General features: G+C 41.6%; 1 protein-coding gene across 1 annotated transcript in view; it reads right to left on the bottom strand.

Moving 5' to 3' along the window:
- Nucleotides 1-24,991, bottom strand: part of rspo4 (R-spondin 4) — a 49,223-nt gene extending 24,232 nt beyond the window's left edge. Inside the window, exons 1-4 of the mRNA XM_085776706.1 lie at nt 24,110-24,991; nt 15,448-15,636; nt 14,455-14,592; nt 11,525-11,722 (exon numbers count right to left, since the gene is read on the bottom strand). Coding sequence (XP_085632832.1) covers nt 11,525-11,722; nt 14,455-14,592; nt 15,448-15,636; nt 24,110-24,194 — 610 coding nt within the window. The 5' untranslated portion in view covers nt 24,195-24,991. The remainder of the gene's footprint in view (nt 1-11,524; nt 11,723-14,454; nt 14,593-15,447; nt 15,637-24,109) is intronic.
- Between the last annotated feature and the right edge of the window lie 486 nt (nt 24,992-25,477).

Genomic DNA, 25,477 nt, shown 5'->3' with positions numbered 1-25,477 from the left:
TATAGGGGAGAAAGGTGATGATAACTCTAGGGGCCCAGCGCCCAGTGGGGCCCATAAAAAACCCCAGTAGTCTAATCTTTGTATGACTGATTTATTCTGCATAAGACCCTGACTAATACTCATAGTACACTGTAAAATCTCAACATCTTTCCAAGAATATTTGTCGTATTTCTTGTCCAAATGTCTCATTTCTAGTCAAAACTAATCTCTTTCCACTTAAAATAAGACTCATTTTTGTATATAATTTTGTACATCACATTTTATTTTATTTGCTATTGCTATTTTATTATGTATAGTTTGTTCTTTATATTTTACTATTTTATTATGTATAGTTTATATTCTTATTCTTTATATTCTTATACTATATGTTGTTATCGTCAATGTGTGTCTGTGTAATGCTGCTGCTGCACTGTAATTTCCCAGATTGGGATCAATAAAGTATATCTATCTATCTATCTATCTATCTATCTATCTATCTATCTATCTATCTATCTATCTATCTATCTATCTATCTATCTATCTATCATTACCTGAAAATGTTCACTTAAATTCACAATAAATTGAAAAATCTGCCAGTGAAAGTAAGTTTTTTGTGCTTGTAATAAGGAAGAAAAACTTGCTCCACTATCAGATTTTTTCTACTTATTCCAAGTGAAAATATGCTTGAAAGAAGTAAAAAGTGTCTAAAAACAAGCTACTTTTAATATGATGTGTCTTATTTTAAGAAGAATGAGATTTGTTTTGACTAGAAATGACATTTTGACTAGAAATAAGACAAATATTCTTGTTAAGATACTTGAGTTTTTGCAGTGTAATGCTGCATTAGCATCAAAACAAAGAAGGCTAAATAAAAAACGATAATACATACATACGTCTAAGAAAAAAAAAGGAAAAGTTAGGGGGAGGGGCCCACTTTAGTATTCTTTAAGGGGGCCCAGAATTCCTAGCAACGGCCCTGGGTCAGATATGGACGTCGTTCACCATGAACACGGAGAGAGAAATCCAGAGATGACGGGTGGGAGTGGGGCTCACTAATTGCTATAGTTGTAGCACATGTTGGTTTATGGGGCCATTGTTGACTTGACATTATAAACTGCACCAGTGTGTCAACAGAGAATACCAAGAGACCAAATCAGGCTTAGAACCCACAGCTGAGTCAGACTGGACTTATTAGAGGCAGCCATGTTGTTTATGGTTGATTTTAAATTGGTAAATAGTTCAGTTTTTCCCACTGATTATATTTGTGTTTTTCTGGGCCCAATTGTTTAATGATAAGTGTATGATGTTTTCTATATTTAAAAGATGTTCTATATTTAAAACTATATATTTAAAAGTGTATAATTAAATACTGTAAGCTGAAGGATGTGCCCCTTACTGTACCTTCAGGCTCGCCCCTCCTCACCTAATTGGACCTCACACCCATACACCTGTGACCCTATATATGGGTGTGAGCGTTCCTTTGTTCTGTTGGCACCTGAAGAAGACCAGACAACACATATCGTGAGTCATTTTCATTGTTTTTCATGCAAATTTCTGACATTAAACTAAATTTATATTAAAGCAGAAGTAAGTGGATATACATGGCGCCAAACAGATGAATGTAGCGGTATTGGAAAAGGGAAGAGAAACGATCAAAACACTTTTGGCTCCACAGTCAAGGTAACATTATCAAGGAGAATTGAGGATATGTAGCCTACATGTACATGATTACCCTAACCTCTACCCTCAAAGTTTTTCCCTTGCTGCTCTTCGTTTGTTTGTTTTTGTTTTGTTTATTCATTTGTTAGTTTTTATCTTTATTTTGTGTCCCTGTCGTGTTCTGTATGATTTGTTGTTGGTTGTTGTTTTGTTGTGTGTATGTTTTAGTTTTAGTTTTTATTATGGATCCCCATTAGTCCTCACCTTGGTAAGGACTATTCTTCCTGGGGTCCTGGGGTTGTTGTGTGTATGTTTAATAATGATTTGTATGCACTGTTTGGTGGCTTTTGCACCAAAGCAAATGAAGTAACAAATAAATAAATAAAAAGTTGATCACAAAAAAAAAAAAAAAGCAGAAGTAAGCGGAATGTTTGTGTTAATCTAAGTCTTAAATAGTTACTGTATATCTTCAGACAGCAATCACTTCTATAGAGTGTTTGGTCTGAAACACGGGTCTGTCAGTCACTCTGCTCTGCTCTGAGCCCAGGAGAAAACTTTCCTTGTATCCTACAACCTTTAGTTAGTTTAGTTTATGATTACAGGACAGTGTACAATACCATTAATCAAGAACAGAGAAGAGATGGTTGTACCAGATTTTGCCACTAGGGCTAATTTCCATCTGTATATCCAATGAGGAGAGAGAACGGCATAAAGGGGCAGTCCTCTCTGTGTGTGCAGCCAAAGGATGCGCGTGAATGTGTTGACGTAGGGACGAGGGCGGGGGCTGCTAACTCCATCGTCTGAAAAGAAGTTAGCCAAAACGACCGGATCGCTTACTTCTGCTTTAAAAAAAAAAGAAATAAATCTGACTCATGATTTACATTGTGCTGCACCTCCAAGACTTAGATCTCCAAGACTCTCACTGATCAGACACCACCATGATTTCTAGACTCCAGATTGCAACAAGTTTTCTCGTTGCGGTTGTGTTCACACCACACGCTGCACATGGCAAAACTAAACAAAACACAACCCCGCCCACATCAGCACATCTTTGCCAAAATGAGAGAATGAATTAGCTCCGTAAAATGCTTCTTTATGAGAGAAAAATGGATATTTGTATAACTGTACACTGTATCTACACAGCATGAAGACAGGGAGCACAGTAAGAAGTTATCTCCAGAAGCTGCAGCCCAGCGCCCTGTTGTTGGAGATCAGCCGTGATGGAAGCTGTCATCTGCAGCATCAGAGAATGTATCAAACGACCCGAGGGACCGAGGCTTCTGTGTTTGTGTGAGCCGTCTTATCACCACCGCTCTGAGCCATCACATCCTCCACTCAGCACAGTCCAACAGAGACATTTTGAATCTTAATATTAATTTTTGTGTTGACTTTGTGCCACACTGCATGGCTATGATGAAGCTGATCAACGGTTTGGAAATGCTCCAAAATCTCCTGTTTCACTCATATCCTTTAAATTTTATAAATATAGACATGTGTTTTTTTTTTTCAGTGCACATCTTGGGCCATTTCCTGTTGGAATTAGAGGATATTAGTTATTATGGACAACACACACACTCAGACTTATTGATCCCAGTTGCTGTTCTGTGTGTTATTTCCAGCCTTATATTGCGTTATGAACTTGTTTGTGACTCGCTCACTGTAGCGTGCAGAAGCCTGAGTGTGCTGTGGGACTGTACGGGGCCTGGGCCTGATTTCTATGATTTAATACATTAGAGCAGTGAAGTACAGCTGCGGTGGTGGAGGAGTCACTTGTATGAACTAAGCTTTGCTTTCTTTTGCAGCCACAGGAGACTTCACTTTTTATATTATGACTTCTCCTCACTCATTTCTGCTTTTACAGAATTTAAAAAACAACACAGAGCTAACGGCTCTAACGAAGGATGGACGTCTGACAGCCGAATTCGTCCACACTGGTTTTGGCCTCTGATCACACTGATGCAGCCCGCCACATTTGGACCATAGATGCCGCTTCCCTCCAGTTCAGATTTGTGTTGGGCTGCATCATTAAATGCCAGCTATGCAGCCCCTCTCCATTTTACAGCCAGGGAAATGCATTATGTCCTAAACAAGAACTCCACCGCTGCCGTTCCCTGTCTTCAAAAGTCAGTCAAGTAAATCAGCTCGACTATGGGAGATTATCACCACCATAAATACAACTTAATAAGCTTTCACACTAACACCAAACATGTGTCCACAACCACAGAAGTATTTTACAAATGTATATGCAGACCAAGCGTACACGGGGACTATTCAAGTTATCAACACATGGACGGAATATACATATAATTACACAGCTTGTTATTTTTTTCCAGTTATATTGACTGAAGTCACAGCCCAGTGATTTGAGGAGCACCGATCCCAGATGGATAAAAAGATTCTGGGCTCTTATCGTCTGTCTCGACTGCTTTGTTTACAAGCTGGATACAAAACTACCGACACCGAGGCACAGAAATAACTTCACTACTTTTATTCATGAGGTCTGATGAGCTGTGGTTGACTGAAGTCAAACAGCCACAGTCAACACCTCGTTACCCAGCAGCCAAAGGTTTAACACAACACCATCAACCACCTTCATGAGCTCACGGCCTCGTCTGCAGCCTCCTGATCACTGTCGTCCAGGTCGATGTCCTCAGCTGAAACACTGTCAAACCCCTAGTTGTGCAGTTTGTTTGTTAAAACAGCAGAACTGAAACAAATAAAGGAAAGTGTCTCTGACAGGACATGAGACACATCAGAGACTAAGATTTATTTGTCTGAATGTTTTACATGACTATCTAATAACCCCTCACAGTCACTGACATGTTTCCAATGCTTCCTCTGGGTTTGCTGTCAGAATGAATCATTATTAATAACTCACATGCTGATTGAGCCAAACATTTGGATCCTGGAGTCGTTTCTTGATATTTGGTGATAACTAAGCTTTCTGGTTCAGAAACTTTCAGCTGCTTCTCAGTCTTTGTCTCGTGTTTTGGTCACATGACAACAAGTGGTCGCGTCTCATCACGTCACGTATCAAGGGAATTGAGTTCATTCTGTGTTGGGGAGGTTACATTTATAACACGCTCCCTGTTCCCTGTTGCTACGTATTAAACACTGAGGTAGGGTCAGAGTCAGAAGGAATCCAAGAGAGTTTGCAATTCATTATGAGTGACACTGTTTGTAAATATAAGTCCCAGTTTTCACTCATCACTCTGCCTTTAATTCTCTGGTTCACTGAGTTAAAGAGCGTCACATCATGACACTCAGAATGAGGCTGTGAAACTGATGGGTGAACTCTGTCCTCAGAAGATCTGAGCACTGAACCATCTGTGGCTACACACTCTATTTCCCACAGTGACATTATGGTTAACCATTTGAAACTAATTAGTTGTCACTCTCTTGCTGTTTGTCTGCGTAGCCATGCTTGTGAATTGTCTTTGTTGTTGTCCTGCTACATGTCTAGTTCTGCTTTGTGCCACTGTTTTTAATCAATACTTTTTTTCACAGCCCTCTCTCCCCCTCCCTTCAAGAAGCTTGCACTTTTTGTCAGGCCATCACTGCAAATAAGAACTTGTTCTTAATGATTTTTGCCTGGTTAAATAAAGGTTAAATAAAAAGATGCTGCACATCACAAGTACAAGTTTTCTCAGAGAAATAATTCTAGAGCAGTAAAGCAGGATTGTGTCTCTACATGTCTATGTGGACGTTAAAATGAGTGTAAATAGCTGATCTACAATCGTTAAATTCAGATCAGCTAATGTTCAAAGGAACAGGAGCAGAGTGATGAGCTGCTGTGGGCCGAACTACATTTTTTCCCCCCATTTTTGTCTGAACTGCCATTAGAGCATGGCTACCCGACCCGAGCCCGCGGGTTGGGCTCGGTTCGGGTCGGGTTTGAAAGTCTCTGACTCATGCCTAGCACAGACTTAACTTCCAGGCCTGTGCAGCCCTCTAACTACCATAATACAATACCCCCTGGTGGTACGTCGCATAGCACACCACTTAAGCTTAGCCCAGTGTTTTTCAACATTGGGGTCGGGACCCCATTCGGGGTCGCCTGAAATTGCTAGTAATTGCTAAAATGACTGATAAAAATATATTCTTTAAACTAATTATTATTCTTTTTAAAGTTATGATTAAGATGGAGATGGAGCATCTTGATTGACGGGGTCGCCAGAAATTTGTGATGTCAAAATGGGCTCACGAGCCAAAAAAGGTTGGGAACCACTGGCTTAGCCCAAGTCCTGTTATCCAAGCTGATCTGCAGCCAGGAAACAATTGAGTCTCTCCCTCACTTTGCCAAAATATGGCCAAATAAATGACTTGTGTGTCTCAACAGAGTAATTTGGTGGATCATAAATGGCCTTTCCAAAGTATTTTTTTTAACACAGTAAATTAAATTAAATTTAGCATGGTGACTAATAAACCCGCTTTTTTCTTGTTTTGCTCATTAAGATCTAATCTGAACAGATATCTGACAACTTGGACAGACAATTTATAGCAAAAAATGCCAGGATTAATTTGGGCTCAGGCCCATGAACGGATTGGTTGGGTCTGGGCTGGATTTCCTGGACCCAATATTAGCTCTACCACCTTTTAATGGAAGCTAAAAACTGCTTTGATGATTTATAATCTATTTTATGATATAAATAATTTGTTTAAACTATTTTATGTGATAATGAACTATACAAATACATTCACTTTTCTTTGCTAATGTCAGACTGTTTTGGTCTCTGACTTCTCTCTGGATGACCTTTAATCATCATAACTCCTCCAACGTTAAAGTTCACGGGCAGATACATAAAAAACCAACCCCCATCCCCTTCAGCGGCACACACACAACACATGTTGGCATGCTGACACTCCAAACAAACACGAGCTAGCATGTGGCTCAGCATGATCTCCTGAACCAAAACCACAGAACCACCTGTAAGTGCTACACATCCACCTTTGAACTGGGACTCGAACCGGCGCTTGAACCCGTGACTCTGAAGCGGCTCTAATAAGGAGTTGCCGATAAGATAACACAGAAGCAAATGGAAAATGTATCTGTATCTTGGGGAGGGGGGGGGTGGGGGGCATGTGACATCAGAATTGTCAGATGTTGCTAAATTGCCAGGAAAACAAGCAGCAGACCGTCAGCGAAGCAGAGAAGAGGGAGAGGCAGAGGACGGGAGATGAGACCCACGTCCTTCCTCATCATCTGAAAACAATAAGACAACAAGAGAGTGGGAATTAAAAGACTAGAGCCGTCTAATCTGGAACAACAGAGGAATGTCAGGGAGATGCCACAGCGGTCTTTTATCCCAGATGTGTGCTATTAGGTCCACGGGCCTGATCCCTGAGCCAGACTCTGCTGGATCGGATTTCTTCCTCCACTAATGCCACCGGACATTCGATCTGACAATGATAATGATAATTACTGCAAATGACATGCCTTCCATTGTGGAAGAAGTGGAGGAAAACACACAGGCATGCACACACACACACACACACACACACACACACACACACACACTGAAAGACAATATTTGCAGAACTTTAAAGAAACATTGCTTCTGGTTTTCTCACCAATTTGGAAAAAGTTAAAAACACCCCAGCTCTGTACATTCCTCCACTCCATTAAGACGTTTCACAGCTTCTTCTTCTGCTATTTGTGTAAAGAGGAAGAAAATATGGAACCATAAAAAAGGTCACAACAACAACTTGGTTTTAGAGGCAAAGCAGAAACACGCTGCCAGCTTTGGTTTTTATAATGCTCTGGAATATTCGTATGAAGTTCATCATTAATTTAATGCAGAGTTAAAAACAAGAGCCAGACACTGTCTCGAGTAGAAAGACTGAGCTACTGATGAGGCCGAAGAACCAGGGACTAAATAATCAGTGTTTTTGTTTTCCTCGATACAATTTTAACCAGAACTGACAGCAGCTCCACAACACAAAGCTTTATAAAGAGTTTTTTTTAAATTTGCAGTTGGAGTTTTTATTTTCAGATTCCTCTCAAACAAACATGATGATACACTGACGAGTGGGCAGATCGTGGTCGGATGTAAACGCTCTGATGAAGCCAAGGAAACTATCTCAACAAGTAAAACAAACCAAAGTCATCAGTCTCTTCGCTGACACATTCACTCCCTGCACCCAGGGCCGTTGTATAGGGGAGAAAGGTGATGATAACTCTAGGGGCCCAGCGCCCAGTGGGGCCCATAAAAAACCCCAGTAGTCTAATCTTTGTGTGACTGATTTATTCTGCGTAAGACCCTGACTAATACTCATAGTAGCCTACACTGTAAAAACTCTACATCTTTCCAAGAATATTTGTCTTATTTCTTGTCCAAATGTCTCATTTCTAGTCAAAACTAATCTCTTTCCACTTAAAATAAGACTCATTACCTAAAAATTAACTTGTTTTTTAGATAATTTTCACTTAAATTAACAATAAATAGAAAAATCTGCCAGTGAAAGTAAGTTTTTTGTGCTTGTAATAAGGAAGAAAAACTTGCTCCACTATCAGATTTTTTTCTACTTATTCCAAGTGAAAATCTGCTTGAAAGAAGTAAAAAGTGTCTAAAAACAAGCTACTTTTAATATGATGAGTCTTATTTTAAGTAGAATGAGATTTGTTTTGACTAGAAATGACATTTTGACTAGAAATAAGACAAATATTCTTGCTAAGATACTTGAGTTTTTGCAGTGTAATGCTGCATTAGCATCAAAACAAAGAAGGCTAAATAAAAACGATAATACATACGTAGTCTAAGAAAAAAAAAAGGAAAAGTTAGGGGGAGGGGCCCACTTTAGTATTCTTTAAGGGGGCCCAGAATTCCTGGCAACGGCCCTGCCTGCACCTTCCTGTCAGTTCCCATCGTTTTCAGTGATCAGGATGGAGCCCTTCAATAAGAGTGTGAAGTTTCATCTTCAAGGCTCAAACTCAGTGAGATATCAGATGAACAGGATTATTAGTATACTTGATGTTTGACTTTACAAAGAGGAAGTGGTGTGATCATCCTTTCATTACTTTTCTCATTGATGCGTTTCAAAAACTGTCGCCCACATTTCCTCTCTTCATTTTTTCTGAGCAGGTGAACATTTTGGAGGTTTGTAGGCTACCGTGTCAAACACAAGCAGGTGAGAGATCCAAAGTGCCTGTCGACAACCACTTATCTGCTTCAAGGCAGTTTGTTCTTTTTTCCATTTTATACCAAAGATGAAAAAAAGAAAAGAAAAGCAAGAACATTAAATTGGAGTAAATAGTTCAATTCTTTTGTTTAAAAATTCCTTTTGAAAATAGGTCATATTTCTCCTTGTTGACTTGAAGAATGAACAAAGTCAGTCCCGTGGAACGGAAATAGAAGTTAATATTTTAAAATAAAAGCCAAGTGGAGACAATGGCCATTTTTGTAACATTGCAACTCTTAGCAGAGACACTGTGTTTCATTTCCTGCCAACATTCATCAATGGTCTGTTTTAACCAATAATCATCCCCTTAGCTTCACAAAGTGGCTTTTATTACTGTAACCATGACAACAAAGGTCCCGTTACCTTAACAATCCTGAACTGTAACTGATTTATTTTCCTGATGTCGACTTGCTCATCAGAAACTTCACAGGATTTTTTTGTTTATTGTGGAAATTTATTGGATGTTTTTTGTTTTTTTTAAACAGAAACTAAATATGAGGGAAAACTGTAACTTGTGGACTGATTATTCACAAGTTTTACAAAAAAACAACAAACTTGATCATGACCAGGTTAATATTGGAAATGACCTTCTGTCAGGCCTTATTGTCTGGTTGTCTGTCTCATTGTAGGTAACTGACGAGTCCTCATTGATTAGGCCTACAGTATACCATGACCACGACTATACGACAGGCGGACTGAGGTGAATGAAGACTACACAGGAGGGCATGGCGTTCGATTCCCAAATGGAAACAACTGCAGTCTATGTTTACAAATGTAACCAGGTTGTGATTACCATGACAACGGAGACCGTCTGTAAGGAAGTACTTAGTTTAACACAAACCGTGACCTTTTCCTAAACCTGACTAAGTCAAGGCAGCTTTATTAGCAGGCTGCCACGGTGCTGGTGATGGTGGCTAATGGTTGCACCACAGTTGGAACGCTGTGTGTATGTAGGCCTATTATTGCAACCATGACAACCAAGGTCCATTACACCCAGCGTGTCGGAGCGTTACCACAGCATGCTGTTTGCTCATGTTTGGTCAGAGCAGGGCCGTTGTATAGGGGAGAAAGGTGATGATAACTCTAGGGGCCCAGCGCCCAGTGGGGCCCATAAAAAACCCCAGTAGTCTAATCTTTGTATGACTGATTTATTCTGCATAAGACCCTGACTAATACTCATAGTACACTGTAAAATCTCAACATCTTTCCAAGAATATTTGTCGTATTTCTTGTCCAAATGTCTCATTTCTAGTCAAAACTAATCTCTTTCCACTTAAAATAAGACTCATTTTTGTATATAATTTTGTACATCACATTTTATTTTATTTGCTATTGCTATTTTATTATGTATAGTTTGTTCTTTATATTTTACTATTTTATTATGTATAGTTTATATTCTTATTCTTTATATTCTTATACTATATGTTGTTATCGTCAATGTGTGTCTGTGTAATGCTGCTGCTGCACTGTAATTTCCCAGATTGGGATCAATAAAGTATATCTATCTATCTATCTATCTATCTATCTATCTATCTATCTATCTATCTATCTATCTATCTATCTATCTATCTATCTATCTATCATTACCTGAAAATGTTCACTTAAATTCACAATAAATTGAAAAATCTGCCAGTGAAAGTAAGTTTTTTGTGCTTGTAATAAGGAAGAAAAACTTGCTCCACTATCAGATTTTTTCTACTTATTCCAAGTGAAAATATGCTTGAAAGAAGTAAAAAGTGTCTAAAAACAAGCTACTTTTAATATGATGTGTCTTATTTTAAGAAGAATGAGATTTGTTTTGACTAGAAATGACATTTTGACTAGAAATAAGACAAATATTCTTGTTAAGATACTTGAGTTTTTGCAGTGTAATGCTGCATTAGCATCAAAACAAAGAAGGCTAAATAAAAAACGATAATACATACATACGTCTAAGAAAAAAAAAGGAAAAGTTAGGGGGAGGGGCCCACTTTAGTATTCTTTAAGGGGGCCCAGAATTCCTAGCAACGGCCCTGGGTCAGATATGGACGTCGTTCACCATGAACACGGAGAGAGAAATCCAGAGATGACGGGTGGGAGTGGGGCTCACTAATTGCTATAGTTGTAGCACATGTTGGTTTATGGGGCCATTGTTGACTTGACATTATAAACTGCACCAGTGTGTCAACAGAGAATACCAAGAGACCAAATCAGGCTTAGAATCCACATCTGAGTCAGACTGGACTTATTAGAGGCAGCCATGTTGTTTATGGTTGATTTTAAATTGGTAAATAGTTCAGTTTTTCCCACTGATTATATTTGTGTTTTTCTGGGCCCAATTGTTTAATGATAAGTGTATGATGTTTTCTATATTTAAAAGATTTTCTATATTTAAAACTATATATTTAAAAGTGTATAATTAAATACTGTAAGCTGAAGGATGTGCCCCTTACCTTCAGGCTCGCCCCTCCTCACCTAATTGGACCTCACACCCATACACCTGTGACCCTATATATGGGTGTGAGCGTTCCTTTGTTCTGTTGGCACCTGAAGAAGACCACACATGGTCGAAAACGTTTGTGCAAGTGCTAAATAAATCACTGTGACCTCCTTTAAAGAGTGTGCGGGCAACCCTCTCTTTTTCTACGTTACTTCTTATTGCCCTGCACCTCAATAGCCTACAGCATGATGTGCGTATAAAAACCTTCTCACCCTCTACTCCTCTTACCTGTGGAACACTTCTTCCTCATCCTGCACCTCTCGGTCTCACTGTGGGACGGGCAAAGCAACGCTGCCCTCTCCTCGGACGTCCTGCTCCCCCCCCGGGTCCTGGTCCGTTTGCCCCACCTGAAGCCGCAGGTGACGCCGTCGCGCAGGCAGACGCTCCACTCGCTCCACTCGACCGGTGGAGCCAGGAGACAGTCGTCTGAGAGAGAGGAAAAGGATCAGAGAGGAGATACCAGCTGATTAAAGATATCTCAACATCAGACGCAAACAAAAACTCAGACTTTTCTCATTTGATTTTTAAAAAAAGCAGATCCTGCAGGAGAAGACAATACTGGAGGAATCTGGCCCTGCAGAAGCCAAGAGCCTGATCAGGTTCAGATGTGGTGGATCAAGAACCAGTGAGGTGTTCCTGAAGATGATCACAGAGAGGGAAAGCTCCTCTGGCATGCTCAGGTCACGACCCAGAGAGGTAGAAAGTGCTCAGATGAAATGTTTGCCTATTAATATGGCTTACTACTTGAATGAATAAATACTTTTGCATGGGGAAAAAAATGCGATAATGATGCAAAAAAAACAAACTTTATGACATGACACATTTTGCTCCAGGTGGAAGCAAAATGTGAGAAAACTGTGTGGATGGCGTGAAGATATTATATTAAAAACTAACTAAAACAAACATAAAATATACATTTGAATGAAAACCATCAAGAAAATCAAATCATATAGATTAAAGCTATTGGTTAAATTGTGAAACAACAGATAAACAATATATTACAGTCATAACCAGTGTCAAGAGTAATGTCTTCCTCAGCCTAATCACCCAGATCTGAGATGATATCCATCTGAAACTGTAACACACATGTCGTTACACTCGCGCTGGCGAGTCGCTGCTCAGTGAGCTGATGTCACCAGAAAATCAAGTCGCTGCATGTTTTTTTTTTTTTTTTAGTTCGTTTTCTTCTTTTTTTTTCTTTTTCCAACACAGTTGACGGTGGAAAAAAACCCTGCAGCCTCGTCCAAGATTAGAAAAATATTTGTTGGTAATCATCTTCATTATGGTCATGGAGCAGATTTCCGGCGACTCTTTTCCTCCAGTGGCTTGAGGTGTGTGCCAACGTGAAACCTGAACATCGCCATGAGAACCAGATGTGGCGGTCGACGCCAGGATACAACAGTAGCTGCAGATGGTGCAGGTGGACAGCAGAAGTGAGGGGGGGTGGAGGGTGGAAGGTGGAGGGTCTGAATGATTAGTAGGCTTACCAATATATCTCACTTACTCAGAAGGGAGGGATGATACACAGCGCAACGTGGAGATAAATTGTAAATCTTTGAAAAAATACTTTAAATGTGAATCAGGTGTTGAAACGAAAGCTTGGATCCCCGATGGGAAAAAAAACAAGATTCACCTGAAAAATGAATGAAGAGAAAGAAAAGTTCACAGAACCAGATGAAGACGAGCTGAGGAGCGTCGGGGGAGAAGGTCACGATTAATGGGGGCGTCATTAAAGCGTATTTAACGTTTAGAGACATCACAGTGATCAGGTCCATGTGAAGGTTTTACTCACAGACTCCAACATTTCTTCTCTTGTTTCACAGTCTCCCATGATTTAAAGTCTAGTTTCCTCCAAACAGATGACTTCTATTAATAGTCACATTATTTCACTGAAATCATCTCAATGTAAGATATGAAAAAATAAAAATAATGGGGGGAAAAAAGCAGCCGGTGAAACACTCAGAGAGCCAGATAGAAGGAGAAAACATGTCTGTTGTTTATTAAACCTCTCAGATTAACTGATGCACCCACTGGATGTTTTTATAGGCGACTGTGGTCAGAGTGTTTTTACTCCCCCGCCCCCCCGGCTACGAGAACAGGAACCAGGTGACAGACACAGACGGTCACACAGGTGTTGAATGTGTGGCGTCTTGTGGAATGTGAGGTTTCAGTTTCCAGGTGTCCAATGTGAAGAGGACGAAGCCGCTATAGTTTCTGACGTGCAGTATCAGCCCCGACATTACAACAGTTTTTTGTTTCACTAACTACTGCAGGAAGCATCTGGACACATGGCTGAAACCTGAGTATGCTCAGTTCTGCTGCTGCATGTGCTGCAAAGCTTCAAGGAGATCGAGGCCTGTAAATGTTTCTGAAAGCAGGATATTGTGTTTATGGTGAACACCTCAAAACCCAGTCAGAACTAGGACACTATAGCTCATCACCGCTCAGAGCAACCTTTTACTTCTCCAAACTTCTGGCGGGACGTCTGCGGAACAGGAAGCTGTGTTTACATTAGATCGATGTCAGTGAAGAAGGTGCATCTTTCCAATGCTAAAGGATATTAGCACTATAGCCTGAGGCTGCTGGGTTCAAGTACAAAGAGCAGAGTTCAGGCTTCTGATGCAGCTGTTTCCACTGTTTCAGCTTTACTTTCTGTACCTAGGTGACTGGTTTCTACTGGCTGTGCAGGTGTTTGTCATTGTGACGCAGCACAGGCCACTGGAAACACTGAGCCCTGCTGAAATCCCCGTTAGAGCCCTGGACAGAGTCTGAAGAAGATTGAGTGGTAAATAAGTAGAGCCAACCAAAATGACAAACTGCTGTACAGAGAACAGGTGTCTGGAGGAGGAGGACTGGTTTGGACTGGACTGGACTTTGTTCCATATGGATCAAATCTCTCAACACTGGCTTCACTGTCCTGTCTGTCACACACCGTGACATAAAACATGACAAATATCTGTAAATATATTCTACAAAGAGCATTATATTATACAACTTTTAAGTTTGTGGAAGCATTTACTGATGACACAGCTTTGCTTTCTGTATGAAAAACCTGAATGAACCAGAAAACCTGAAGATATGATGTGGTAATAATGATTATTGATTTATTACTTTGTCATGTGTGTGTGTGTCCGTGTGTGTCCGTGTGTGCCACTCACCCAGACAGTCTGTTTGATGGGCCATGGTTCCCTCTGGGCAGCTGCTCATACACCTGCCTTTGTACAGGTGGAGTCCTTGTTTACACTTGGTGCAGAAGTCACGGCTGAAACATTGTTCACAGTCCAGAGAGCGGCACTCTGAGGGAGGGAGAGACAGCACACACCCCGTCAACTCACAACACACAACACACAACACACAACACACAACACACAACACACAACACACAACACACTCTTCTGGCTGATCACACACCTGTCTGGGTGTCCTGAAGGTGAGTCTGTCTGTCTAATCATTGTTGTACGTGAAATTGTTCGTTGAACACATTCATATTTCTTTCCACTCCTCCTCTGACCTGCAGTGTTTTGTCTTTGAGTTAACTTGACATTTCTCATGTTCCTTTGTTTACTGAGCTTCATTTCTCCACCCAGTTCATCTCAGCTTATTGTTTTGTGTGTCCTAATATAAAGAGTGTAAACTACGTATGCCAACCTGGCACAAACCCACACTGAGCTGATTGCGTTTTGAGCTGCACCGACTGTATTCCAGGAAGTTTAAATCCCTCCTTTGTGTCATCTCAGAGGCATTTTATATGATTATATGAATTGAGCCTTTTTTTTTTTCGGGGGGCTTCAGCCAGTCGGGCTGGTTCTTATCTTTGCTGTGTGTTTTTCTGAGGTCGGATCAGGACGTGGTTCAGGCACTGCTTTCTGTCAGGTAGACAGAGACAAGAGCTGAAGTTGGGAAAGAGGAAGTTTTGGGTGAGATGTTTCTGAGGTGACGTGGTTTCTCTTCTGTCTCTCATCTGTTATTGGGACATTGTGTGTCTGGGATGAATAGAACAAGGTGCATCTTAATAAATCTGTAAACTCTGTGTATATGGGCAGTGTGAAAAATGTTCTACTCATCCTGCTCTGTCATTTACAGTATGCTACAAAGCCCTCAGGGCCACCGTAGGTTGTGTTTATGTGAGACGTAGTTGGTCTTTGACATACTCATACAACGGTTGATGTCCTTCCCTCTCTGTCCATAGTGTCCGGCGGGACATGCATGCAGACAGGTACCATGGTGGGACATCCCCTCCCTCTGCAGGAACAAGAAGAGTCGCTCGGGGCAACGCACGCAGCCGTTGTCACGGGAACACTCCAGACAACTCCGACAGTCCTCTGATGTCTCTTTGTTTGCTGCAGAAGGAAACATAGGCTGTGGATTAGGATGGGCGGAGAGCAGAGGGCGGAGGGCAGGGTGGAGGAGAGGAGACATCACAAATCCTCACGGTACCAGAGAGTTTCTGGATCCACGAGAAATCATCTCTGAGCTCTGAGCTCCCGACTGATCCAGAGCTGAAGACGCTATAGGGAGGAGGACACGGAGCCAAAGGGTGGAAAGATCAAACCCATAGACACAGTCATATAACACCAGTCCTGAAATCTCTCCACTGGTTACCGGTCCAGGCCAGAGCTGATTTCAAGGTCCTTCTCCTTACATATAAGGCACTGAATGGCCTGGCTCCATCATACCTGTCTGAATTACTCATACCCTATATTCCACCCCGCCCTCTCCGCTCTGTAAACTCTCATCTTCTGGTTGTTCCCCCAGTCAATAAAAAATCATTTGGTTATAGGGCCTTCTCCTACCGTGCACCCTGCTTATGGAATAGTCTCCCACTACATGTCAAACAATCCACTTCCACCGTAACCTTTAAAACACTTCTTAAGAAGCACCTTCTTACACAATGTTTTGGCAAAATTTGAGTGTCCTATTTATCTCCCTGTACGTTCTTTGCTTGTCCTCCACAGTAGGCTATGTTCGCCTATTTGGCCTGTATTTTTTCTGATCATTTATTGTAAACTGTTGTGTAAAGTGACTTGCTATTTCTATTATTGTAATTAATTTTGTAAAGTGTACCGAGACCATGTTGCACCATGGTGATTTTACACTTTAAATAAACTAAACTAAACTAAACCCACTGAGTTTAACTTCCTACGGCAGGAATTCATTAGTGCTGCTGAAATCATGTGCATCCATCCATCCATCCATCCATCCATCCATCCATCCATCCATCCATCCATCCATCCATCCATCCATCCATCCATCCATCCATCCATCCATCCATAACCCATGTTTAACTGCCCACCCAGTGATGGGTCGTGGTGGTGGCAGGTCAGTCAAGTAGCCTGACCTCACCCCTGGTGTTTACAGGCCAGATGAAATTTGCTCTGTGCTACCCGGTCTCCCCTTGGGTGGATGTGCTCAGAAAGCCCTCCACAGGGGGGGGGGGGCATCCTAATCAGAACCTCCACTCACTGGTCTCAACATGATGAGCAGCGGCTCCACTTAGGCCATCACTCAGTCTGAGCCCTGGACTCCCTGCTGTGAAGTTTCCTCCACAGCAGGGAGTCCAGGGCTTGGCCCATGAGACCCGGTTGGGCACGGCTTGAAAAACTTCATGGAGCTTTCACCCACCTGCAGAGAGGCAAAAGGTTGAGGTGTAATTATATTATATGGGATGTAATTATTTTATTTTTGCCTCGTCTCTACTTTGTGTGTAACATTTTACTGGATTTTGTTGTGTTGGAGGGGATTGTAGGGTGCGCGCCCTCAAACTGATGTGTTATTAGAGCACTTAAAATCTGCTGGCAGCATGCTGGCTGGAAACAGCCTGTGTGGCCTCTGCCTTGTTAGAGAATCACAACACAACCTGGACCTCTGATTTTATAAAAGACCAGAATTTATTTGATTAATATTGGTTATAAACATTTTGAACCTTTTGGAGTTCAGCTCTTTCTTCTCTTTCTCCCAGAGGAAGGCTGTGAGGTAAATCTCTTCCTCTCTCACAGTGAAATAAATGGCTGCATCTTGTTGTCAGAGCTAGTGTTCCTTTTTCTTTTCTTTTTTTTTTGTAATTCATTTTTTATTGACATTCAAGAATCAGACATTCACAACCCCATGTATCATGTGAGCATACTTCTTGCATCTGTTGTCTGCCCTAAATGCCGAAATAATATTTTGGTTTATAGAGCTGCTGTTTCTATTCAGCATCATGTCACATTCGACTGTGACTGAGCCAAAACAAAGAGAAATTGTGCCCACAGTGTGGGAGCAGTTGTTCCACTGATCTTCACTAATATATTGCATGATTTATTATCTGATTAAACACAGTGAGGAAAATTAAAACTACTCCCCTCCTCTTCAGTCCAGTGCATGGACCTGACAACAACTCTTGTGTGTGTGTGTGTGTGGAGCAGGATGGGCTGACGTCTAAGCCGGGGTAAGCCTTATTATATTATAACAGCCAGTGGAGATGTCTGCTCCCAGATACACACACAGGCCTGGACAGACAGAGCAGGAATGCTTAAAATCCAATGGGATAAAGAGGGATACGGAAAGACGGGTGAGGTGGGATGGAAAGACAGATAAAGTGAAGTAAAAGGGGATGGAAAGACGGTTTGAATCTACAGCGAGGAGGTGAAGGACGGGCAGTGAGTGTGCGTGAGTCTGAACAATAGCAGGGTCTGATCCTCACAAAGAACCTGTGGCTGACTGCCGGCGCCCCCGTTGACTGTGTGCATGTGTGCGCAGACATAAGTTGAAATATGCATACAGTAGGTTTAAACTTGAAATATGCATTGCAAAAAACCAGGTCATCAGCAGAGGTCATTAAAGGTTACAAGTCACGCACCGCTGTGAGATGATGAAAAGTGCTGCTTACCAACAAAGTGCATTAACGCCACACAACACCCGCAAGATGAAGCTGATCATTGTAATGAGCTTCATGAACAGAAAAGTCAGAACTGAGACAGAGATGAGCTGATTCTAAACCTCTGAGACTCAGTGAAATCTGGCAACACAACAGCAGCGACATGTCAGCACTAAGAGCTTAGATGAATCTATACAAACCCAACACTGATCAGTGTGCAGTGGATTATGGGAAAGTGACAGCCACAAATGACTGTCTGGTCACTTCCTCTCTCTGTGTCATGTGGGTTTCTTCCCGTCCTCCCAATCTGACTCTGCTCTCTACAGTTTTAAAAACAGATTTAGATGCTTTAGCTACATAGTCAGTAAAACAAATTAAAATGTCATTTGCAGCTCAAGAAAAGATTCATGTAGGTCTAATTATAGCTCTGTTTCACCAGATCGCAAAACACAGATCTCTTCTCTTCTCTCCGAGGGACAGATAGCCCATGTGAGACAATAAATTAAAACTTTAAATAAGTCAATATTGTTATTATCTTTTTAGGGGAGGGAAAACTATGGTGGACCTGAGAGCTCAACACACTGCAACTTACTGTAAAAAAAACACATGCAAACAAATTCAGAAAACAACTTACTTATTTACTTACTTATAACTGTGACAACACATGAGCTGCAACAATTCACAACACAACAGAAATGTTTCCAAGGGACACAAAAAAAGTGGTGGCCCCAGCTGGGGCTGCTTTCAGTTACATTGTTTATCGGCCACTTGGTCGTGTTTTTGTAGATGACAGTATTTAGTAGCTTCTACCTGTAGACATGTTCTTATATTGCTTTTACACGCAAACTATCACATGGTGTGTTGTTATCAGCTGGTATTAGCTAACAATGCTAACAACAGCAGCTAACTAAAGGATTTTTTTTTGCAGAATTTACCAACTTGAAACTGAAACTTGGCTGTGACATACTGTAGATGAAATGCAGGACATGTCTCTACTCTGTGCAGCTATTTTATCCCATCACAACATAGAAAAGTGCAGCTCCTTTTGATTTGCTCTGCTGGCCTGCAGCAGCAGCTAAATAGCCTACTGTGCTCTTGTGGGTAGGAATACGGCCGTTCGGCAGTAGAGAAAAATGTTGAACCAAAGATAAGAGCTTTTGACAGGAAGATAGAAAACATGAAAATATTTTTACATGAAGCAAACATTTAAACAGATGTTTTTTCACTCTTTTGTTCTGGCCGACAGACACTCATCAGTCTGCTCCTTTAAACTGAGTCTACTGCAGGTAGGCTAACACACTGCCAGATCACTTCAGGTAACCACAAAGATCACTTTAACAGAGCAGTCAGGATGTTTTTCAACGTGTTTAGAGATGAGCCGAGTTCCTAATGAGCATGACAATAGAAGAAGGGAGACAAAGGCTGAGTGAGGAGGAGGAGCAGAGCACCGAGCTGTGGGACTTCACTCTGAGCTCTCGACCCATTGTCTGAAAAACAGTTCTCTGCACATATGCTATCGATCTGCAGGCTTAGGGGACTTTTAGAGGAGCGGCAGGTTTAGGTAGCGTAAAACACTGACCTCTGACCTCGCATGGGATTGAACTGGGTTTTTAACCAGCACCAGGTGTGACAGGCTCTGTTGGGGTTTCGGGGAAATATGTTGGATAGGAAAAAGGACTTCCACCCTAAAACTGGATTCAAAAGACATAGTGAGGAAAGAGAATAGTGAGGAAATTATAAAGAAACAAAGTCGTGTGATACGGTGTTTTCAGTGAACTGGTGTGGGAGCAAAACAACTGAAGAAAGATAAGACATTGAAATGTGATGCAACAGTGATGAAAATCACAACTTTACGTCTCATTTCAGTATCTTCAGCTTAGAGATGAAGGTGAAGAGAGGTTAAGCTGTGGAAACAGATTTCTGTGTTAGGATGTACAGTTTTCCAGTAACACACATCAGCCGCCACTTCAGTAGATGGAGCCAAAAAGACCCTAAGATGCTCCATAATGTGTCTATAAACAAGAGAAACGTGCCAGGTGGGGGTGACGTGTTAAAACAACATACGCTGTGCGCTCCAACGGCCCAACATGTGGACATTTTTCACCACGTGGTTTCTAAAAGACAGAGTCACAACTTCAAGTTCACTCTGCAGGTGATGATCCAGACAAACGGGTCGGATCAATAAACACTTTCTCAATCCAGATCTGGAGGCCTGAAGGTTCATAAATGACCTCAATGTCCCTGGTTCAAATCCTCTTCTCTCTCCCCATATGTCCTGTCAACACACAGTCAACAGATCTCTATATGACACTTTCCTCTCCAGGAGCAGTCATTTCATTGACGCGTGTGATGGAGGCCAAATGAAATTCACCCAGTAGATCAGAATGAGATGATTTCATCAGGAAAACACAGATGCTGCAGCTGTTAAAACTCTGATTGTGTCACAGCAACACGACTGGACTAAAGCTAAAGGTTTGTTACTGCCTCCTTCTTTCCCAGGGCAACAAAGTCTCCAACAGGTGGTTTCCTTTGTGGTGCAACATATCATGAGTCACCAAACAGCGGTGACGGAGAGTCTGAGAATCACACTTAAATGTCAGTGTTGTGTTTCGACTTAGTTCAAAAATATCGGGACAAACCCTTAAAACCAGAAGTTTGTGAGGAAAAAAAAAAGTTTTGTGCTGTCAGAGTTGCCAGGCAACAAGGTCACCGCTTTGCAATACAATACAATACATATTTATTTATATAGCACATTTAAAAATACAACCCAGGTTGTCCAAAGAGCTGTACAATAAACACACAAGCAAACTAGTGGCAATACAACTAGATGGAACAGGTAATGTAGCTACAATAAAAGCATGCAATAAAACAATAAAACAAGAGTGGAGACATATAAAACTAAAATGCCAAGGAAAAGAGATGAGTTTTTAAAAGAGATTTAAAGTTCTCGAGTGTTTGTGCAGTCCTAATATGCAGAGGTAGGCTGTTCCACCACAGAGAACCATCCTCTCGTTTTTAGTTTTGCTCTCGGTGTGGTTAAGAGCAGCTGATTAGCAGACCTCAGTGCTCGGGGGGCCATGGTGAAGAACAAGAAGGTCAGACAGGTAGGGCGGTGCCAGACCATTCAGGCACTTAAAAACTAAAAAATAAGTAAAATTTTAAAATGAATTCTAGAAGAGACAGGAAGCCAGTGTAAAGTGCGATGCAACAGCAAAGGAGCGTAGGGAACAGCTGGTGACGCAAAGCAAAAACCTCCATGTCAGACCATCTCACTGTGGTTTAGACTCTGTCAGCTTCTATTCAGAGATGTTACAACACCGTGATTTCATTTACAGATTCTGAACTTGTTCACCATTTTACCGTGAATCAGTTCTTCCTTGCTGCTCTAAAACAGTAGCCTGCATGGCGCCCCTGATGATGGGGAGGAGGGATGGGGGAGGGGGGGGGGGGGGGTACCATGTCTGTAATGAGCCCTGAGCAGCAGGTCCTCAGTTTGACTCCTCCCGTCCCTGCACATCCCCACCACACCACTCCCCCTCTCTCCCCCTCAACTTCCTGTCTATCTCCACTTTCCCTGTCAAATAAAGGTGAAAAAAGTCCTTGAACAATAACATCAGCACTTTCACAAGAAGAGAGAATGAACAGCCGCAGAGAGGAAGAACTGTTGTCCAGGAAATCTGCTGATTTATCTGAGTGTGAAATGTGGATTAGACTCACTCCGAGACCTCACCTGATTTAGTGTTTCAGGCTAAATCTGAGCAATTTATGTTACCATCAGAACAATTCTTGTCAATATTAACATATAATCTATAATTATAGTGTTTTATTATTCATAATGTAATTCTGACATGCATAGATTCCTTCAACTCTGCAGCTAAACATCTCCAGACTCACTAAAGGAATAGGAAGAAAAAACATGAAACGCAAAGGCAGTAGCCTACAGATGCAGGATGTTGTAACACAAATACCAATAATAACCACAGTAATTATTGATTATTAATTGGCGCAATGTGACTGCAGAGAAGATGGTTAAATCCATAAGACAGAGAGGACGTGACGGTGGAGCTGAACCTGACCTACAGAGACCTCACAGACACACAGATCGACACTAATGGACGCGATAATGGCCTCGACCTCCCGACTCCAACTTTCCCGCTCTGAAACCCTTCTCACGTGTGTGTTGGTGTGTGTGTGTGTGTGTGTGTGTGTGTGCGCGCACGTGTGCGTTTTAACAGCTAAATGAACCAAGTCCAGATGTGACAGAGGGTGAAAGGGTGGGAGAGGTACGTAGGGAAGTGGAAGTGGGAGGGTGTGTGGGGGGTGAGGCAGAAAGAAAGGGTAAATGAAGGAGAGGGAAGAAAAAAAAAGGTGGGGGGGGGGGGGGGGGGGGGGGGGTAATAAAACAACATAAATCAGTTTGGTGTGAAGTGATGAATTCTGACAGCGGGTCAAGCTGCCGAGACCACAACCAGAATCTGACCCTTCAAATCAAAAACCAGGATCTGACCTCCAGCTGCTCTCGGCCATCAGCATCAGACGTCTCAATCCAAACGTCAACAAGATGTTTTCTACAATTTTAAACAAAATTTATTTTTGGATTTTTCGGATTTGTGTATTTTATATCTTTATTTCATGCTTTTCATTTTTCTTTTTATAGTTGTTTTAGTGCAACATGCCATAAAAAAGGTTCTAAACTCATACTTTGAATAAGTATAAAATAAGAACTAGTTTCAAAGTCCTGATTCTCAGTCTGACGGATGATTAATATTAGAATGTTGATAACAATTCAACATTCAACCAGTTTGTGTTCTCATGCGACACCTGCACATGTTTATTTCCCTTTGGCTCTTCTCACTTTTCACAAACACATCATGCGTTTTCTTCTACGTAGGTATTTGTCAGTCTGGCTTTGGTAAACAAGCTTGAAATAGCTGTCACAGGTGATTAGCCCCAATGAGAGTCAGTGACACCTGATGGCTTCATGCAGCCTCTCCTCATTATCCAAACACGTCACCTCTGGGAGGGAGAGAGGGGGAAACGTCGGAAGTCAGAATGACAGTGTAATTGAGACCGGATCTCCCTCTATTAGTCACAGGTTCCTGAGGAAATGCCAGGCGGCGGTGAGTGTGAGGGTCACCTGGACTCCAGGGTTTCAGAAAGGTTTTTATATATATAAAAAAAAGATTTAAAAAAAAAGAGCATTATCCACAAATCTGCGAGGAGTTTCTCTCCTTAACATGACAAGGCATATCAGCCACTGAAAACCGCTCATAAAACATGAAAACATACAAATGTAAAATGCGATTAGGATCCGATGATGATCCAAAGTGAACAATGTTTTACAGCAAGATGTGAGAGTATTAGATTTGTGGATTTGGAGCAGAGGAGGAAAATCTGTCAGGAGAAATACAACATCACTCACATCAGTGCAGCCGCTGCTTTTACAGCAAAGCTCTGGACCTCCTCTTCTTCATCTCTGATGTTTTCATTTTTAAATCATCTCATAATAAGACGTAAAGTGAAGAGATATCCTGTCATTCCCTTGTATTATCAAATATGAAATGAAACAGCAGCACATGGGCAGTGGAAGGCTGAACCATGTGGTGCGGGACACATTTGTAATAAATGTTGCAGCTGTTTGACAAAAAATCTTTTTATAAATGTTACACTGTGTCCTCAGAGTTAAAGTCGTTTGTCATTTGTAGAATTTTTCTGCTTGAATATTGTGGTAATTATAAAACATAATGTTAAATGAGTCCAGTGTGTCCATTTAATTCATTACCACAGTTTTTGCATGTTTTCATTCTGTTTCATGCACACTGTCAGTTCCAAGTTGAAAATCTCAGGTCCCAGGTATCACTGAGAAACTACAGATCATTTTCAATGTAGAGAAAGCAGAAGTGATCATGTTACACACACACAGAGAGAAACAAAAACTTTGCATGCTTTGTACTCACCACTTTGCTTTTGCATGACACCAGATCCCATCCTGATCACCTCACACAACAAGGATATCACAATGGCAAAAAGTCGCAAATGCATCTGGGCTGCTTGGCCAGCGCCCACTTCAGCGCCAGGCTGTGGACATCAGCAGGGACTCCGGGGGTGTCAGGACCAAGACTTAGATCCACAGCGAGGGGACAGAGGCAAGAAGGGAAAGGGTAAAGACAGGGGAGGTGCTGCTGCTGCTGGTGGCGGTGGCGGCTGGGGTATGAAAGCTGAAGGGATGGATGGAGGTTAAGTGGAGAAGAAAATCTCACAGGCCCAAAGCAGCGATGAAGCCGATGAACGTGAAGGTGTCAGCAGAGAGAGGGGAGATGAGACAACCCTCCTCTGCTTCAGTCCTGCTTCACGGTGGAAGATTTAGGGCTCAGATGAGGAGACGTTCGGCCGTAAACCGGCAGAGACGAGCTCAGAGAGTGAGAAGCAGCAGAGGTGAGCACAGCACCGTCTCATCTGCTTCCTCAGACTGGCAGCTCCCAGAGAAAACTCACCATTTAACTACCACTGTCAAATTTGCGATAAACGAGCTCCACTTATCCCATAGCCATCTTTAACCCTTTATAGGGTGTGCGCACTGGGCCTAAGTGGTTCCACATTTCCAGATTGATCTTTAGCCCCCTCCTCCTGGCTCTATCTCATGTTGTTCTGTCTCTTCTTTTAAGATTCCTGTTTACTTTTTTTCCTGAGCAAGGCAGCTTTGTTTGCTGTGGCAGTCCTATTAAATGTGGGAACTCAGTAAAGTTAATTTGACCACCCTGAAAGGGGGAGAAACAGCTGGAGAGCAGCAGAGCTCCGAGCTTCAAATCTGATTACAGCCAACCATGTTTTTGCAATTGATTAGTTTTGGCTGTTTGGGTAACGAGTCAGGTACGTGAGATGGCTGCGATTAATAAGTCTGAGGAGAAGAAGCTGTTTCGAACACACAGGTATGAAGCAGATCCTGGTCTCTTGTGGATCATTGACATCCTCCAGAATTGCAGCTTTAATAATCAATGCTAATATATCAATAGGCAGTGCAGCTTTGTTCAGTAACCACCTGTCAGACTTTAACGCCACACCTGTTGATGCGAAAGATAAAACACAGCATAGTTAATAAAATTACAGTAATTACTGAATAAATGAATTTATGTGTTTGTGTTGCATCTGCAGTGTGTAATCCCATGAGAAGAACAATGAGTAGGCTTTTATAAAGATCTATTGAACATAGGGTGATGTGTCTTTACATCAATACATTAGTGAAAAACATAAATCCCCATCTAGTTAGGTTATCTGTAACTTATCTATGAATCTACAGTAACTGAAAATGTGTTACAAAGATGAAA

The sequence above is a fragment of the Trachurus japonicus genome, chromosome 5, assembly GCF_045865225.1.
Source record: "Trachurus japonicus isolate A0001 chromosome 5, Traja_1.0".
Lineage (NCBI taxonomy): Eukaryota > Metazoa > Chordata > Actinopteri > Carangiformes > Carangidae > Trachurus > Trachurus japonicus.
Note: the sequence above shows the minus strand (reverse complement) of the source record. Positions and strands in the feature narration are given on the sequence as shown.